Here is a 17,733-nt window from a genome sequence, read left to right as displayed (position 1 = left end):
TAGATTGAACAATCTTGGGTCTGTGTCCCACGGGGTGGGGTGGGGGAATTGGACTCCTGACATCTCAGCTTCCTGAACCCTGAATGGTGGAGACGGGCCAACTCCTGGCAGATATGGGGGGTGTTTGATGCACACAGGGGGAGTTAGCCATGCACTGGGCAGGGCCATCAGTGCCAGCCCTGCCCTCCCAGGGGGGAAAGGAACCCGCCCCCAGCTCCCTGCTCAGCCCTGGGGATGCACCTGGCCAGGTTTTCCCCAGTTATACGGCCCCTTCTTAGGGTACCCGATCGCACCAGCTTGGTAGGAGTGACAGGTACCCCTCCCTGCCCTGACCTCTGACCTCCAGGTCCCTCCCGCTGCTCATCTGATTCACTGTGAAGGAAGCAGCTGTCCCTAGCTCTCTCCAAGGACCGAGACGAGGGGCGCTCATGGCAGCACCGGTGCATTTGCAGCCTCAGTGCCCCTGGGCGGGAGCAGGGCATTAGGGATCCCCCACACTCCCACACGGAGCTCAGAGACAGGCCCGAGGAGGCGATTGGGCCGAGCCCAGGCTGAGAGGTCTTGGTCCAGGACAGCCTGACAAACTACGTGCCCAGTTGCCAGCTGAGCCGTGGCCCCAGGGCAGCCCCTGGGAGCGTGGGATGCAAAGTGCAGCCTCTGTTACACACCCTAATGGAGCATGTCCCACCGCCACGAATAGTAGGGCTTTTATCCTCCCTGGGCGCTGCAGCCAGCTGGGCACCAGCGTGTGAGGGAGTGTCTGTTGCACACTCACACATCGTTTTCACTGCCCTTGTCCAGTGCACGCCGTGAACACCCCAGCGGGCTCATTGCCGGGTTCCAAGTGCAGCCCACCCCCTCCCCCCGTTAGCAGCTGGGACGTGTTTCCCTGCCGTAAGGATGCCCCAGTGGAGCCATGGCAGCCCGAGGCGCCCGGCTGGGGGCTGTTACAGAGACTGGCGCTGTCATGCCCAGACACCGAGCGCCCCAGCCCCTGCCCGGACCACTCACAGGCTACAGGTTATTGTCCCCATGTCACCGAGGGGAACTACAGCCCAGAGAGGCTCAGTGATGCCCAAGGACACATCGGGTGCTTGTGCCATAGGCAGAGATTGAACCCAGAGCTCCAGAGGCCCTGACCAGCTAGGCCGCGCTGCCCAGGGCCTGGGCGGGGGGTGGGGGGTGGGGAGGCTCCTTACAGAAAGCCTGAGTTCTACCCATGCTGATGGGATGCCAAGGAAGCGCAGGCCCAGTCCCCCAGCCCAGCCCACACCCAGACCCCCTGCCCCAGCACTGCAACCCCAGCCTGCCCCCGCCCCCTGGTTCAGGCCCCTAGCCCAGCGCCACAGCCCTTGGCCAGTCTTCACCCAGCCCTTGGCCCAGCACCCCAGCCAGGCCCCTGTCCAGCCCTCCCCCCCACCCCCCAGACAGCAGCCCATCCCCCTGGACCAGGCCCCACAACCTGGGCAGGCGCCCTGAGTCTGTCCAGCCCTCCTGGGCAGCAGCCATGAGTCAACGCAAGGCAGAAGCGCTCAAACCTTGCTGTTACTCAGCCCCGTGCTGGGCGAGTCGCTTGTGGCAGCCTGCAGCCATCTCACGCACTCTGACTGCGCCGGGCTGTCACTCAAATGCCGCTGACTAGTACCCGCGGCACTTCACCACTCTCCCTCCCCTGGGCACGGCCTCCCACTCCACTCCCGTTTCCTCGGGCCATGGCTGCTGGCACCTGGCAGCCCAGAGATGCTGCATCTGCCCCATGATCTCCCCAGCAGGGCACTGGGGGGCAAGGTCAGAGTTCAGCTTTAGGCCCCAGGAAGCCAGCTTGGGCTAAATGGCCAGCTAAACCCATTGCTGCTTGGGGGGAGGGTGGGGAACACCCTTGAGGGGCACAACTAGGAGCTTGAAGAGAGGCAGGAGGGCAAGAAGATACTGCAACAACCACCTGCCCCAAGAGCGCAGGCCCCTACTGCCCCCTGGACCAAGGAGAATCACCACTCAGAGTGGGCAGTATAGAGGCTATGAAACACAGCCCTACAGTTCCAATTCCATCGAGCAGAGGGCAGCAGAGACTCAGCCACACCAGCCAGGAGGGCACAGTCCATGGAATACATAGCGAGGCCGCCCTGCTTGTACAGGGGACGCGAGGTAAGGCTGGCAGGCAGAGCCCTGGGTTGGGCTGGGGGGAAGGGCCGGGGCATTTCAAACCAGACCAAAGCCAGGAGAGGCGCCCCGGATGCCAGGGATGGGCTGCCTGGCACCAAATAGCCTTTTCTATCTCTGGGCATAGACCCTCAGTGACTCCAATGGAGCGCCACCCATTGACACCAGCTGCAGGGAACGTGACACTGCCAGACCCACTCCGCACTGGGCCCTGCGCAGGCCAGGAAGGGTCGGCCTACAATGGTCACTTCCTTCCCTGTGCCCAGCACATCTGGGGTGGGGATGGCAGCGTACAGCTCGGGTTCTTGGCGCCTTCCTTTGCAGGACAGATCCCTCCTGGGATTTCATCCTCGCAGCCAGGGGGTGGGGATCTGCTTTTTAAGCCCCTTCGCCAGTGTCCCTGTAGAAAATGCCTGGCCCCCGCAGCTCAGAGTGGGCGCCGTGACATGGGGGAGCCTGCTGGGGGAGGGTCTGCACAGCGGGTCATTGCATTGATGTAGCGGCACTGATGCACCGGCCTGGAGTCAAAGGCTGGGCTAGAGATGAGGCATTGGGCTGACACCCCTTGGCCTTGACCCCTGTTCTGCGGATGCTGCTTGTGGGCAAGTCCTTCAGGACCAGATTGATAAAGGAGTCTAGGCGAGAAGCACCCATGGGAGTTAGGCACATAGATGCTTTTGAAACACCTTTAAGAATCTGGCCCTACATCTCCCCTGTGCCCCAGCTCCCCCCTGCATAAGGGGGATGATGACCCGGTCCTACTGCACCGTGGTGCCCACGCACCGGGGGATGGACGTGGCAGAGTAGCAGGTCACAGAGTGATTTGCAGTGGTGGGCTGCGGCGGATGATGGGAGTCGCTCTGTACCAGACCGGCTTGTCCGCTCCAGGGCGCGGTGGTGCTGGGATCCTGGGGACAGGATCAGGCCCTTTGCAGCTGGAGCGCCAAGGAACTGGCCCCATAGGAAGTTGTCAGCTTTACAGTGAAACTCCAGCCGTGCCAGCTCTGGCCAAGCTGGGCTGGGAGGGAGCCAGCCCCACTCCCCCCCTGCCCATTACCTACAAGCCTTAGGCAACATGGCCCGGAACCGGCCGACTCCAGGGGCTGCCAGGAATCCCCTACTGCTCCTGGAGCTGTGTGGGGGAGGAGGGGGTGATCCCAGCCCCGTGTGGGCGTCGCTCCCGCTCTGCGTGTGGTTCCCGGTGTAGCCAGGGCCCTGCTAGGGTGTCGCAGCCTGAGTCACCTCGACTGACGAAACAGCGGGGTCAGCGAAAACTTGCCTCAACCTGTTTGACAGAACAAGCTGCCAAGCCCGAAGGGAGAGGGAGGGGGCCGTGTGGGCCAGGACCCTGGGCAGGGAGGGCGAGAGGGAGGAGCCCCTCCCCCCACCCCCAAGATTGGGTTGGAGGGGACCTCAGGAATTTGGGTGCCTATAAAAGCAAGAAATGGCTCTAACCCCCCCATCCCAGCCCTGAGCCCCCGCAACCTCCCAGCTCTGCCAGTGCCCCTCAATCTCTGACCCCTCGCTATCCCAGTCCTGCCCCCCCAGCTCTGCCAGTGCCCCTCAGACCTGACTCGCAGCCCCCTAGACCTTTCTTGTGATCTGTCTTGCCAAATTTTTCCATCCCAAAGTGTTATCCCTCTGTGACCTGAGCAATATTTGCACCCAGTTCTGGGGAGACGAAAGAGATAAGGGCATCACTCACAGGGCCCTAAGTCTGGCTCCCCCTGGCCATGCTCAGGCGAAGAAGCCGCTGAGCTCTGGTGGACCGGTTCCCTGCCAGAGAATCCTCCTCAGCCACAAAAAGGCCTTTCTTGGCTGGCAAAGCCAGTGCGCCTGGTGCTGAGAGGGTGCTAACAAGAGATGGGTCAGGAACCAGGAGCGGGAGCGTTGGGCGGGGGAGTTGAGGGAAATCGCAAGGAGCGGGCATTCTGCAGGGAGTGAAGGCGCAAGAGAGAGATGGAGGGAGCTGGGGGCATGGGGAACCCAGGGTGGGGGTACCAGGGGGCTGTGGGTCAGGATTGAGGGATAGCGGCAGAGCTGGGCATGCCCTGGTCACGAGGTAGGGGGAGCCAGCCTGGCAAAGGAGGGAGAAGTGGGGCTGGGGGAGCCAGTCTCTGCCAGGAGTTGCCCCTGTGATGACCGTGGGAACTTTGTCCTGTTTATGAGCAACATTTATGTGCTGCTAGCTATCGCTACCTACTGGGTGGAAAGGGTTAATTCTCTCCAGGGCAGGAGCGGGGGCAGGGCAATGGGCTGGAATCGCCCTGCCAAAGGGAAGCCCCCGGAGCCTCAGGGATGGGACATTCAGACCCCAGGCAGGGGAAGCAGAGGCAGCTGGGCACCAAGCACAGCCTGCTTGGGCAGCCAGACACGGGGCAGGTGCAATCGTGACCAGATGGAGCTTCTGGCTGTACTGGGACCCGCTGGGCCAGAGCTGGGAACCGGGAGCTCGGCCCCCTCCCCCTGCAATTCCTCACTAACTTGGCATCACTGACTACCCAAGGGAAGCCTTTGGGGAGACTCGGCGGGAAATGGGGCTGGCTGGGACCCCGTGGCCCTGGCTGGAAGCTGCTGAGGCTCGGGGTGTGTCCACACTGCATGACCTGGGCTTACAGCTGTGGGACCCGGGGCTCCCCACTATGCTAGCACCTCCACATTGCAACGTGCAGCCCTTCTGACGCGGGGCTGCTGCCACACGGGGCTTGGGCCCGCGTCTCAGCGGGACTCGGGCTCTGACCGCCCCCCCAGCAGCGTCCATGGGCCCAAGTCCAGAGGGATTCCTGGCCCAAGCCAGCCTGAATAGTGTGTGGCTGGAAGGGGAGGGGGTTAAACCTGACTCTGAGCCCGGGTTTACAGCGGTGTAGACAGACCCTTAAGGGGTTACTTCCAGGAGACTCTAGGCAGGGACTCAGCCCAGAGCCTGGGAATTCAGGACACCCCCTGGTGGGACTGGTAGCAGCCGCGCTGAGCAGGTCTCAGCCAGGAATTACCTAGAGGGCAGCTGGGGGGAGCCGCGCCGGTCTGCGGGGCCCCCCTGCCTGTCGCGCTCTTGGGACGCGGCGGCACCGGGACGCGGCTGAGGGTTCGGCTGGTTTATTGGCACATTCAGATCACTGGCACATCGGGATCAAGGCCAGCACCGGGCACCACGCCTGGCCCGGGAAGGGGAGGGGGCTGGGACAGGGCAGAGGACTCCATGCTGGGTGCCTGGAGGGTGGGGATTGGCCGGGGCCTGGTGGGTGTAACTGGAGAGCAGGGATTGGCCGGGGCCTGGCACGTGTCACTAGAGGGTGGGGATTGGCCAGGGCTTGGCGGGTATCACTGGAGGACAGGGATTGGCTGGGGCCTGCACATGTCACTAGAGCGTGGGGATTGGCTGGGGCCAGCGAATGTCACTGAAGGCTGGGGCCAGGCAGGTGTCACTGGAGGACAGGGATTGGCTGGGGCCAGGGAATGTCACTGGAGGATGAGGATTGGCTGGGGCCAGGCAGGTGTCACTGGAGGACAGGGATTGGCTGGGGCCAGGCAGGTGTCACTGGAGGGCGGGGATTGATCAGGGCCCAGCAGATGGCATTGGAGGGCAGTGATTTGCTGGGGCCCGGCCAGTGTCACTGGAGGGTGGGGATTGGCTGGGACCAACTGCATGTCACTGGAGGGCGGGATTAGCTGGAGCCCAGCAGGTGTCACTGGAGGGCGGGGATTGGCTGGGACCAGGTGCATGTCACTGGAGGGCGGGGATTGGCTGGGGCCCAGCGGGTGTCACTGGAGGGCAGGGATTGGCCGGGACCAGGTGCATGTCACTGGAGGGCGGGGATTGGCCGGGGCCCAGCGGGTGTCACTGGAGGGCGGGGATTGGCCGGGACCAGGTGCATGTCACTGGAGGGCGGGGATTGGCTGGGACCAGGTGCATGTCACTGGAGGGTGGGGAGCCGTCAGAGCAAGGGCAGGGGGTGAGGGTGGGGAGCTGTCAGGACCAGGCCGCGCGTCCAGTGCCCACTCAGCCACTCGCCGCGTTGGAGTTCTCCGGGGACGGGCTCTTGGAGACAGCGCAGACGTGGAAAATGCCTGGGGAAGAGAGTGGAGAGTCAGGGGAGGGAGCAATGGGGCAGGGAAGGGGCAGGGGTGGGTTCCTAAGTAGAAGGGGCCAAACAGGGCAGGCAGGGATGGGGTGGGTGGGCAGGGATGTGGTAGGTGATCCCCCACAATCCCCCAGGCTTCTCCCTCTGTAGCGCAGCATCTCCCTGCTCAGCCTCTCCCTTCACCCCAGGGGCGTCATGCCCACGGGGTAACCGTCAAACGGCCCCTGGTGCCCTTGCAGCTTGGCTGGGAACGGCGCCAGTGCTGGGAGGCCTGCAGGGACCTCTCCCTGCCCACCTGTAGGAGGAGCCGCCGGCCCATTCCCTGGCTCCAATGAGGGGCTGGATGGCAAGGCCGGGACGGGATGGGCTTGTGGCTGACAAAGCTGAAGGGGCAAAGAGATGACCCCTGGGGGCAGCCGGCTCCCTGTGTGGGCCCATCTGGGGCAGGCATCTCCCCCCAGCCTCCCTCGCTATCCCTTGCTGCCCTGATCCCCACACTCCACCCTGCCCCACACCTGCACCCCAGGGTTCCATGTCCCCCAAGTCCTCCATCCCCCACATTACCCCACCTCATAGAGCACAGCCCCCCCCACATTCCTTCCTCCCTCTGCCCGTACCCCCATGGCATCCTGACCTCACCCCTTGCTCTTCCCACACCCCCTGTCCCATGGCGCCCTGCCCCCTTCTCCTCCTTCCCCTCACCCCACACACCCCCTGTCCCATGGAACCCTGCCCCCTTCTCCTCCTTCCCCTCACCCCACACACCCCCTGTCCCATGGCACCTTGCCCCCTTCTCCTCCTTCGCCTCACCCCACACACCCCCTGGCCCATGGCACCCTGACCCCTATGCTTCTTCCTTTCTGGATCCCTCCAGCAGTTTCCCTTCCCCACACACCTGCTTCATTCTCCTCTGCACCTGTGAGGTCCCCCCCACCACCACTGCCCATGACTTGCCCGGGTTTCCCCCACCCTGCCCCTTGCCCTGGGATCTCGGCTGACAGCCTTCCACCTCCCCAGGCTTCCCAGCAGACCTCTCTGGTCTCTGACGGGCAGGGCCCTAACAAATTCAGGGTCCATTTTGGTCAATGTCACAGTCATAGGATTTTAAAAATTATAAATTTCATGATTTTAACTACTTAAATCTGAAATTTCATGGTGTTGTAATGGTAGGGGGACTGCAAGGACTTGCGGGGGTGGGGGTTGCAAGGTTATTGTGGGGGGGGGGTCACAGTATTGTCGTCCTCACTTCCGCACTGCTGCTGGCGGCGGCGTTGCCTTCTGAGCTGGGCAGCCGGAGAGCGGCGGCTGCTGGCCGGGAGCCCAGCTCTGAAGGCCGAGTTGCCGCCAGCAGCAGCGCAGAAGTGAGGATGACAATACTGTGACCCCCCCTAAAATAACCTTCTGACCCCCCCTGCAACTCCCTTTTGGGTTAGGACCCCCAATCTGAGAAACGCTGGTCTCCCCCTGGGAACTCTGTACAGGATAGGGTAAAAGCTCTGGAAAGACCAGATTTCCCGAGGGTAGACCAGGTTTCACAGTCCGTGACACGTTTTTCATGGCTGCGAATTTGGTACTGATGGACCAGACATCCCTGAAGTTCAGGAAAGCTCAGCTGAGTTCAGTGCTGCTCGGGCTCCTGGCAAGCACCCCGTGGCAGAGTCCCTGCTGGGCAGTGGGATGGAAGGAACCGTATGGGCGTCTGAGTCCAGCTCCAGGCAGCCAGGATCTCAGCTGGGGGTGGGTGGGGAGCCCAGGGCTGGGGCTGGCCTGGGCAGTCGAGGAACCAGGATCCACAGTATGGAAAGGGGGATGGGGTGCCGTGCTGGGCACCCAGGGGCCTGGATGCAGAGAGGGGAGCAGATGGGGAGCTCCCAGGAGCAGGTACCTGCCGAGAGGGTGAGGATGACAGCGATCCAGCCCAGGATGTAGGACCAGGAGAAGCGCCAGTCAGCATAGCGCTTACCGAAGAAATTCACAGTCACACCAGTGTACACCGACAGCCCCAGCAATGCAAAGAGACCTGCGGGGGTGAGCACAGGACAGGAGCGCGGGGAGGGAGCTGAGCTCTGACCCCACTCATCACATGCAGCTGTCAGCAAAGCAGGGACCTGGCCCAGCATGGCACCCTCAATGTAGAGACCGGGCCTGGTTCAGCACCACAACGCAGGGACCTGGCCTGGCTCGGCACCACAATGCAGGGTCCTGGCACAGCTCAGTACCACCTTGTGTCAGTTTTACTGAGCACAACTCGTTACGGGGAGAAGTTTCCCTCCCTCCATCTCCCAGGGTCTGTGAGTGGCTCCCGCTTTCTGAGCCCCCTGCCCTGTCCTGTGCTGCTGGAAGGCCAGGTCGATCACTGACCTGATGGAACCCCGCCCCATGAGCCAGCCCCATCCCTAAAGACTCAGCCAAACCCTTCCTAGCAGCGTGTTAGGAGCTGTACAGGAGAGAGCTCCTGCCCTCACCCCAGGTCTGTCCCCTCACTGGGGCCATGGGGCTACTCTGAGGCATTCCCCCAGCCCTGCCTGCTGTGACCCAGCCCTGACCCCGTCCCGGGCAGCTCTCCCAGGGGTAGCCATGACCCGTGCACTCACCCAACTCTGCCACCCTTGTCTCCCCCACCCTCAGCTCCTCCAGCTGTGCCACTCAGCCTGTGTGCCAGCGGGCACCATTGCCATCACCCCTGCCAGGGGGAGCCACACCCCTTCCCCTAGTGCCAGCAGGCTGCCAGGAATGGGCCAGCACAGAGCCGGCCAGGCAACTCTGGGGCTCCCTCTGCTGCACCCAGCTGGGAGTGTTTTCCTGGCCCAATTCCTGGCACCTGCAGCAAAACCCTGAGATGGGTCTTTCCTTTCAGCGCGGATGCATCCTGCCCCCCGCGACCCTCCCCCCAGCATTAACCACAGAGGGGTGGTCAGACCGGTCCTTCCGGCCCAGTCTTGGACTGAGGGCAGGGCCAGGTGTGCCAGAGAAAGGCATCAGAGCCACATGGGGGGCAGCCGTGGCTAATCTACCCTCCTCCCCCATGCTGGAGTTGCTTTGTCCCCCAGCTGCCCCTGCAGCATCCCCAGGAGCAGTGCTGGATCAGCCCTGCCTTTTGCCAGCCCAGCAATGGGGACTTGCACACTAGATCCGCACCAGGAATTATTTGGGGGCACTGAAGGGGTGGGCAAAGCGCCCAGCTATAACCAGGCTCAAGCTAGCTTTGCGGGTGCTTCTCCTTCCCGGTCTGGCCGCCTTCCTATCGGCTGCTGCAGGCAGAGCTGGTCCCAGTGACGCCCCAGCCCCTTTCCAGAGTGGCTCCAGAACCCAGGAGTCGTTCAAACTCTCCCCTCCGGGGGACACTGCCAGTACTGACGCTCGCTCGCCGGGCACTGCCCATCCCCTAGCCGGCGTAGAGCCCGCTGGGGCTCTTCACAGTCTGGACCAGCCTTCTTGGCTCGCTGCTGGCCGCGTGGCACGGAATGGGGTGGGCAGGTGCGGGAAAGACTTGACTCCCTCCCTCCCTGCAGAGCTGGGGGGCTCTTAGCCGCTCTCAGCTCAGGATGGGGCCCAGCCAGGAAGGGCTTGGAGAAAGGCCCCCCATCGCCAGATGCCCCCAGCCCCCCAGGCCTGGGGACTCAGCGAGGCAGCGGCTTGGCCAGCCCCAGGCTGCTTTTCAGCCCTCAGCAGCCTCCATCTAGCCAGGTGAGGATCAGAGGGGAGCAGGCATGGAGCCCCAGGCCACCCAGTGAGGTGCGGTTGTGCCCAGCCTCCTGCTGGCGATTGGTGCTAGCCAGAGCAAACATGAGAGTCTAGACGGGCACCCTGATGTCCCAACCTGCCTGCCTGGGGGATTTGGTACGTTATTAAAGTGGGGACCATGTGTGGCCGACGTGGGCAGTGCTGGGGTCCCAATGCCGCCCGCTGTGCGTGCAGCTGGCGTTTCCTTGGCCAGCTGGGCCAGATCCCCAGGGAGGATTTAACGTATTCCCTGCAGAGGAGCTGTTCGACCAGCTGCGGCGAGCCTCACGGCTCTCACATGCCAGCCTTGCATGCCACCTGCTGAGTCCAAGCAGGTGGTGCCCGCTGGCCAGATGACAGGAGTGTGGCAGAGAGCAGGGGGCAGTAAGGTAGGAGGAGCCATTGGCTTCCCATTGCCTACTTTCCCAGCTTTGCCCCTGCCTGCTGGCCTCTCACCAGGTGCTCAGCGGGCTCTGATGTTTCACCCCACAGGTGGCTGCATGTGGATGGCAGAGGAGGAGACTCGTGAGCAATTTGTAATGGGCTGAGGAGTGCATGCTCTATAACGGGATACCCATCTAATATCTCATAAGCATTTCTCCCTTGCCTGTTGCTTGCACCCTGCAGTGCCCACCCTGCCCCGTGGTGCCTGCCCCACCCCATGGTGCCCACCCTGCTTTGCTGATGGCACATCCCATTGGTTCTAATGATGCCTGGCATTTCCCCACCCCCCTCCCCTTGGCTTTGCCGGGGCCCACGTACCAGCGATCAGCAGGGTGATGCCGGCGGAGCGGGTCCGGGATGCCCTGGCGCTGCTGGAGAAGGCGGTGAGGCCCAGGATGATGCCCGCGAAGCAGGAGAGGATGGAGAGCAGCATGAATGCCCGGGTGGCGTCCCAGAAGGCTGCAGGGAGGGGACAGAGAGAGAGAGAGGAGCACTCGTTGGGACCCGGAGATTGGCAAGGGGCGCCGGGAGCCGGATCTCGTCTGAGGAGCAGGGGAGGAAGTCGGCCAACGGCAGGGCCAGCACCTCCAGCGCTCAGAAGCGTCTGTCACTGCGCAGAGGGTGTGTGCTGAGCAGGACCGATGCAGAAGAGAGAGACGCTGGGTCTGGGGGCCTAAGCTGCCCCTCCCCCCTCGAGCCAATCCCCATGCAATCCCTTTCCCTGGGGTGAGCTGCTGCCCCCATCCCCCAACCTTCTCCCTCAAAGGCTGCACCCTAAAACTGTGTCTTTCTTTGCAGCTGGGTTGGGGGAGGCAGGTAGGGCTGTAATGAGACTGGGAGCTGGTCACCTGGACTGCCCCCCACCCACTGCCCCACCTTGTTAGAGGGCGGGGACTTCCAGAGCCGGGCTGCACAGTTCCAACGGGGCCAGGAGTTTGGAGGCAGCTTGCACAGACGCTAGGGCTGGCATTCAGGAGGGCTCAGACCTCCCCAAACTGGGGCCAGACTTTCCAAGGAGCTCACTCCTGCCCTGAGGCCCAATTGGCAGGCCAGCCCTGCATGCTGGGTGCTGATCAATGAGAATCTGCCTCTGAATCTCCCTAACCCGCACCCCAACATGGGACCTGAGCTGAACCCCATGACACCAATGGGAGTTCTGCCTGAGCAAAGTCTTTGCAGGGAGCCAGGCGGGCACCTGAGGGCCGAGGGATTGTGAAGGCACGAAGATAGCGGGGGGGAAGAAGCAGCCCACAGACAATCAGGGCCCTGGAGGGGGCATGGAGGAACCTGAGGAGTCAATGCAAAGCCTAGGAAGGAGCCAGCACAAGGAGCAGAGCGGAGCCGGAATGGCCGGGTACCTGGCAGGAAGCGAGTGGCTGCATTTTGCATGAGCTGCATCCTAGATATGACCCGGAGAGTCGCTCCTGAAAATAAAGAATCACAGTGATGCAGCCTCCAAGAGAGATAAGGCTTTCATGGGAACTAGGATGCAATTTGGGCCCAGCGCTGGTCCCCCCCAAGGGGCAGGGAAGGGGGCTGGGAGTGGAGGATCCCAGCAAGGGCTCTCCAAGGGGAAGGGGAAAGGGCTGTTTGGGGGGGATCCCAGTGAGAGCTCCCCAAGGGGTATGTGTGACAAAGTGGGAATTTTCTGTAATATTTTATGACCCCTATGTGTGCCTCAGTTTCCCCACAAGTTTCATGGTTACCTAGCTAGGGGGGAAAGGGCTGTTTCCTCTCAGGGTAGGCAAACAGACATGGGTGTGAATGGCACCTAGCTGTCTGAGTCTCAATGGGTCATTAAAAAGGACTGGCCAAGGCCACCGCCCTGTATCGCTGGAGAATCCCAGAGGACTGTGGAAAACCCAGTCACCAGGATATCCACACCCAGCAAGCAATGCCCCAGAGAGATGGATTTCCCTGCCTCGCCGCAGGGAAGCTGAGCACAGACCCCAGCTCGAGAACAAAGGACTGGAGCGGTGTGAGGTGGGGGGATGAGAATTGGCTGCTGGAAGGAGTGGGGGGCTCTCACCTGGGAACTGCCCAATGGGGTCAGATAGAACCTGACCATGGGGGTCGATACAGCATGGCTCCGAGCTGACCAGACTGCTTTAACCTTCAGTTCTCTGGGCTGACCTAAGGCCTTCCTGCGCTGGGTTCCAGCTGACCCATAAACCCGACTGCTTTGACAGCGCTGGGTGAGTGTCGCTACAAATGGCACCTTGGTGAGGTGCGTTAATCCCTGCGGAATGGCCCCGTCTCTCCCAGGGGTCTGTCTCAGTTGGACTCGCTGAGCAGACTGCATGGTGTGAAGCAGGAGGGCTGGAGCCCCAGAGGCGGTGAGGCTGTGGACCTTACCCTGCATAGAAAGAGTGAGACCCCTCAGAGGTCTCACCCGCTGAAGGGCTTCCGCCTAGAGACTGTTCCAAAGCTGGAGGCATAGCACCGATCCTGTGGAGCCACAGCTGGTGGCAGAAGTGGGATGCAGAATGCACCAGTAGTATATTTTGCAGTAAGTGCCTTGCAGCACTAAATCAAGGGTACTTAAAGGAAACAGCAAGAAAATGGCGTATAACTGCCTCCCTAAGAAGGACATCGCAAACCTGTGCAGGGAGAGAGGGTAAAGTGCTAGGAAGCTCAACAAGGCGCCGCTGATTGCACGGCTGGAGAAGGACAATCAGACCAAGAAGCAGGTTCCGGACCTGAGTAGAGTTCCAAGAGGGTCCAAGAGTGACCCAGGCAGCAGCAGGGTGCTCTCACGACCCAGTTCCCTGCCCAGCACAGTTCCCCATCAACAGATTTCAAGCTGTGGAAGTGGGATCTTAGGGCGAAGGACCTAGCAGACCATGAGAAGCGGCAGAAGCATGAGCTGGAGATGGAGAAGTGGGGGGGCAAGAGGATCCACTGAGGGGTAAGTGAGGAAAGACACTGAGATACTAATCCCGCAGGGAATCTAGATACCAAACTGTTGCCCCAGTTTAAGGGAGGAGGGTATACACAACTACCTCACTGCCTTTGAGAAGGCTTTTGATTTGAACCTGTTGGCCCTGTGGACCGGCTCGGTCCCAAAGCCATAGAGGTGTACAGCCAGAGGGACGGCGCTGATACTGGGGACTACGAACAGTTCGCAAAGGCTCTACTGCTTAGGTTTGATTTGGCACTTGAGGTTGCGGGATGTGCAAAAGAGCCAAGGTGTGACCCTAGATGAAAGCCTGCCAGGAGAATCTCTCCACAATTAGGGTACAGATGCAGGTGTCACTAAGCTGGGAGAATTGTGTAACCTGGTTGGGTTGGAGCTACTCTGTGAGATCTGTCCCCACAAGCTGGAAATGTGGCTGGTGGACAGGAAGCCGAAAGATCTGCGTAGCAGAGGCCGGTTGGCAGATGAGTTTTGGACAGTAGGTCCAAAGGGGACTGACCTAAGTATGGGTCCTGGAAAAGGGAACCAGCGAAGGCCACCCAGAAGTGGGACTCAGGGAAACACAGAGTGGGAGGAGCAGCCAAGGGACCTCAGTGGTGTGATGTTTGTAGGAAAACAAGGCTTAAGTGGGCAGAATGCCCAAGGCTTGATGAAATAGGAGCCAGACGGGATCCATGGAGGGTTCATTTGGCGAAAGCCCAGGACCGAGGGGCTAACTCATCCCCTGTTCAGCCAAGGCTGCCTGTAGCTCAGACTCAGAGACTGAACCGTGAGGGAAGCAGTCACCCAGCCAGCCCCTCGAGGGCACAGGCCCCTGCTCCTGGCACCGGTGCACGTGTCCTGTTGTACGCTCCTGGGCCCAGACACATCTGAGCCCCTTTGGGAGTGGGAGGTGGCAGTCAGTGGGGAGACATTCGTGGGGTGGAGAGATTCTGGGACAGAGAGAACCTTGGTCAAACCATGTGTGGTCAAACCCTGTCGGATTAAGGTTGTTGGCCGCCTGGGTTAAGGTTCCCATTGGGGGCCATTTGCCCCACCTATGGCTCAGAGCCCTGTGGAGACACAGGAAGGATCCTGGGTTAAGACCAAATGCTCAAGGGGTCACTCCTGACTCCAACCTAGGGGCCAGGACACCCCAGGCAGCAGCCCAGATGGCCAACACCTGGAGGAATGAGGGTTCCCTACACTTCTGACTCCCTGGCAGAGGAAGGGGTGCAGGACCCCAGCACAGTTCCCAACCCTAGGAGCCTAGGGTGGCCATAGGGCACGGGGCTGCCTGAAAACTCCTCATGTGCCCGTTGCTAGTGAAGTCTACCAGCCCAGCCCTAAGGGAGGCCGTGAAACTGCCCTGAGCTACGTATTGGAAACTGGGTGTTTGCCTGATTAGCAGAGGGGCTGTGAGAACCGGGGCAGCACCGTGTAGGACAGCAACCATGGGGAGGGGAACGACGCAGCAGGGCCGGTGGAGGACGTTTGTGGGGTATAAGGGAGGCTGAGCAACACCCTCCCCCCTTGAGAACAAAGGACTGGAGCGGTGTGAGGTGGGAGGTCAGAGCCCGGTGCTGGAAGGAGTCAGGGCTCCCACCTGGGAACTGCCCAAGGGGGTCAGACAGAGACAGACAGAGCCTGACCCTGGGGGTCACTACAGCTCCACTGGACTCTGGGCTGACCAGACTGGTCTGTGCTTTAACCTTCAGTTCTGGGGGCCTTCCTGGGCTGGGTTCCCGCTGACCCATAAACCCGACAGCTTTGAGAGCGCTGGGTGAGTGTCCCTGCAAATGCTGGGCGAGGTGCTTTAATCCCTGCGGAGTGGACATGTCTCTCCCAGGGGTCTGTCTCAGCCGGTCTTGCTGAGCAGAGCTCATGGGGTGAAGCAGGAGGACTGGAGCCCCAGAGGTTCAGTCTCGGTGGGCTCAGGCTGCATGGCTAACCCTGGAGGAAGAGACACCTCGGGGGTCTGGCCCACTGAAAGTTTCCTCCTAGAGACTGTTCCAAAGCTGGGGGAGTAGCACCAACCCTGTGGATTCCTGACAGCTGGGAAGGGGGCTGGGAGTGGGGGATCCCAGCGAGGACTCCCCGAGGGGCAGGGAATGGGGGATCCCAGTGAGGGCTCCCCGAGGGGCAGGGTACAAGGCTACGTGCGAAGATCCCCAAGGCAGCAAGCAAACCACACTGAGAAGCAGCAGCAGCTTCCACCTGCTACCATCCTAGGGGCTCTCGGGCCTAGCGGACCCAGGGGGATTCCTTGCTGCTGGTCGCTCCCCGTCACCCCCGTCCCGCTTGGATCTGGACTCAGACTCAGCCAGATTCTCTATTGGGTTAGACCCATGTAACCCCAGGGCTCAGCCCTGTCGCTCTGCTCTCCTGCTGGTGGTGCTCCGGCCAGGCCAAGCCCCAGGAGATTTCCATCAGCTGCGGGCCTCCCCGGCCTTGGGTGACAGCTGCCATCCTGGGTCCTCCCGTGTAGTCACTGTTGGGCCCTCCATGCTCCTCACGCCCTCAAGCCCCCCCAGACAGCACCCTTAGCCAGCAGCCAGAGGAGACCATCCCCTAAAGTGGGCACGGCCACGTCTTTGTGTGAAACGCTCCCTGGTCCTACGCTCTCTCTGCCCAGGGTCAGTGGCAGCCCCAGCTGGGGAGACCAAGGGCCGGGAAGGGAGCCACGGGGCTTGTTTCTCTTGCCCCCCTCCCCACCCCCAAGGGCAGGCTGGGTTTCAATGTCCCACTCCAGAATTTCCCACTACCAAGGTACAGGCCAGCTCGGGAGCTCAGCCGGGGCCGGGGCTTTATATAGGCCCGACGGAAACTCTCCGCCTCCCTTCGGACTGGCTGTGTCTGAGAGGGGAGCTGGGACGTGTCTGCGACCGGCCCAGAGACCACCCCGACGGCCGGTTCTGATCCGGGCCTCGCTGGGGAAGGTCAGACTCCGAGTTGGTGAGATCAGGAGAGGCCAGATCTGCCCAGGGACTCCGGGGCTGCCGCTGGGGCCGGGTGGTGGCATCGAGCCCCGCTTTGTCCTCTCCATATTATGGGGCCAGGTCCTACTGTCAATCAAAGCAGCCTAGGCGGGCAGCACTGCACCTCCTGGCATCCAGGCGAGGGCCAGGACCTTCCCCCCCCCTCACTCCAGTGCACAGGGAGCTCCAGGGAACCTCCACCCATCCGGGGCTGGTGGCCGGGGCAGGCTGCAGCCACAAGAGGGCAGCTGTGCTCACACAAACCAGCAGCCAGGATGCCGGGCAGGGGCTCTGCCGGAGCAACCCAGCAGAAGATTCTCTGCCCGCGCCACTGGGCACAACCATCAGGCCATCTCATCGCAGCATCTCTCCCTGGGACTGGGTCAGACGGGGCACCCCCGACCGAGCCAGCAGGAGCCACGCTGAACCCGACCTGGCTGGGTGCCCCTACATGTACATCTACAAGCCACAGCCCGTTCGGTCCCGTCCAGACCATTTCCCGGGGCCCAGAGCCGGACTGTCTGTCCGCACAGTCATCACCCTCCTGGTCCCTGTCCCCGCTGCTCACCAATGCTGATGGTGTGGGGGTGGCACTTGCCGCTCATGCAGAACCTCCAGAGCCCCTGGTTGCTCAAGTTCCCCGAGTAGCGATACTGCATCCAGAAGTCAGTCGCTGTGGCAACGATGAGAAGGATCAGGCCCGAGACTGCACACAACAGCCCGCCTCCCATCAAGGTGTACATGGCTGGCAGCTCGCGGGTCCTGCGGGTCGGGGTGGTCTTTCTCCTGCACTGGGACAAGAGGAGATGGGGCCTCCTAGGAGAAGGCCCGGCAGAGTTACCACTGGCTGGGCTGTGTGGCAGTCATGTCTATTGCCCTTCGTGTCACGCAGACCTGGGGAACTCCCTGCTGCAGGAGTTGCAGAGCCAAGGGCTGTGGCTGGATTTCAAAGGGGGCAGGATAATTCTCTTCAGGTATCTGAGGTGAGATAGGAGTGGGTCAGCCTCATGCTTCAGGGCATGAGCATCATGCAAGGGTCAGGAGGGAATGTCCCCCCTCCATGTGCAATGTTGTGCCTGCGGCCAGGGAGTCAGAGTGGGGAGGTCCAGGCCCTGCTCTGACCTGTCAGGCACTGGCCACTGCTGATTGCAGGAGAGTGAGCCCAAACAGGGTGATTGCCTGACACGGCGTGGGAAGAGGTGGGCTACAAGATGGATCAAGCCCCTGATTCAGAGCCAGGGGGATGGATACCAGGGTAGATGGACCATGGTTCTGATCCAGTCCAGCAAACCCTCTGAGCCAGCGCTTGGAAATAACAAACCCACTGGGTCTCAGCCCATTCTGGAGCTTGGTGCAAGACACAGCCAGGCTGGCTGCTCCACCGGTGCCAGGGACGGTGCAGCTACAGGCCTGGACAATGTGTGCTCCCCTTCCTCTTGGCTTCACCCAA

The 17,733-nt window shown here is 61.8% G+C and overlaps 1 protein-coding gene across 1 annotated transcript; it reads right to left on the bottom strand.

Moving 5' to 3' along the window:
- Positions 1–6,148: 6,148 nt before the first annotated feature.
- Positions 6,149–17,026, bottom strand: LOC140902852 (lens fiber membrane intrinsic protein-like). Its single transcript, XM_073323419.1, has 4 exons — positions 16,852–17,026; positions 10,728–10,868; positions 8,128–8,262; positions 6,149–6,228 (listed from the first exon to the last, which is right to left on the bottom strand). The coding sequence occupies exons 1-4, from the start codon at positions 17,024–17,026 to the stop codon at positions 6,161–6,163; spliced, it is 519 nt and encodes a 172-aa protein (XP_073179520.1). The 3' UTR covers positions 6,149–6,160.
- Positions 17,027–17,733: the final 707 nt, after the last annotated feature.

Source organism: Lepidochelys kempii, chromosome 24, assembly GCF_965140265.1.
Source record: "Lepidochelys kempii isolate rLepKem1 chromosome 24, rLepKem1.hap2, whole genome shotgun sequence".
Lineage (NCBI taxonomy): Eukaryota > Metazoa > Chordata > Testudines > Cheloniidae > Lepidochelys > Lepidochelys kempii.
This window is presented reverse-complemented; position numbering and strand designations above follow the sequence as displayed.

What these genes read in the sequence shown, in the direction of transcription:
- LOC140902852 (XM_073323419.1), bottom strand. Translation starts at nt 17,026, where the DNA reads ATGTACACCTTGATGGGAGGCGGGCTGTTGTGTGCAGTCTCGGGCCTG. An exon ending in CATCACCCTGCTGATCGCTG is followed by an intron (nt 8,263 to 10,727) that starts GTACGTGGGCCC and finishes TCACCCCCGCAG; the next exon opens with GTCTCTTTGCATTGCTGGGG. An exon ending in CATCCTCACCCTCTCGGCAG is followed by an intron (nt 6,229 to 8,127) that starts GTACCTGCTCCT and finishes TCTCTTCCCCAG; the next exon opens with GCATTTTCCACGTCTGCGCT.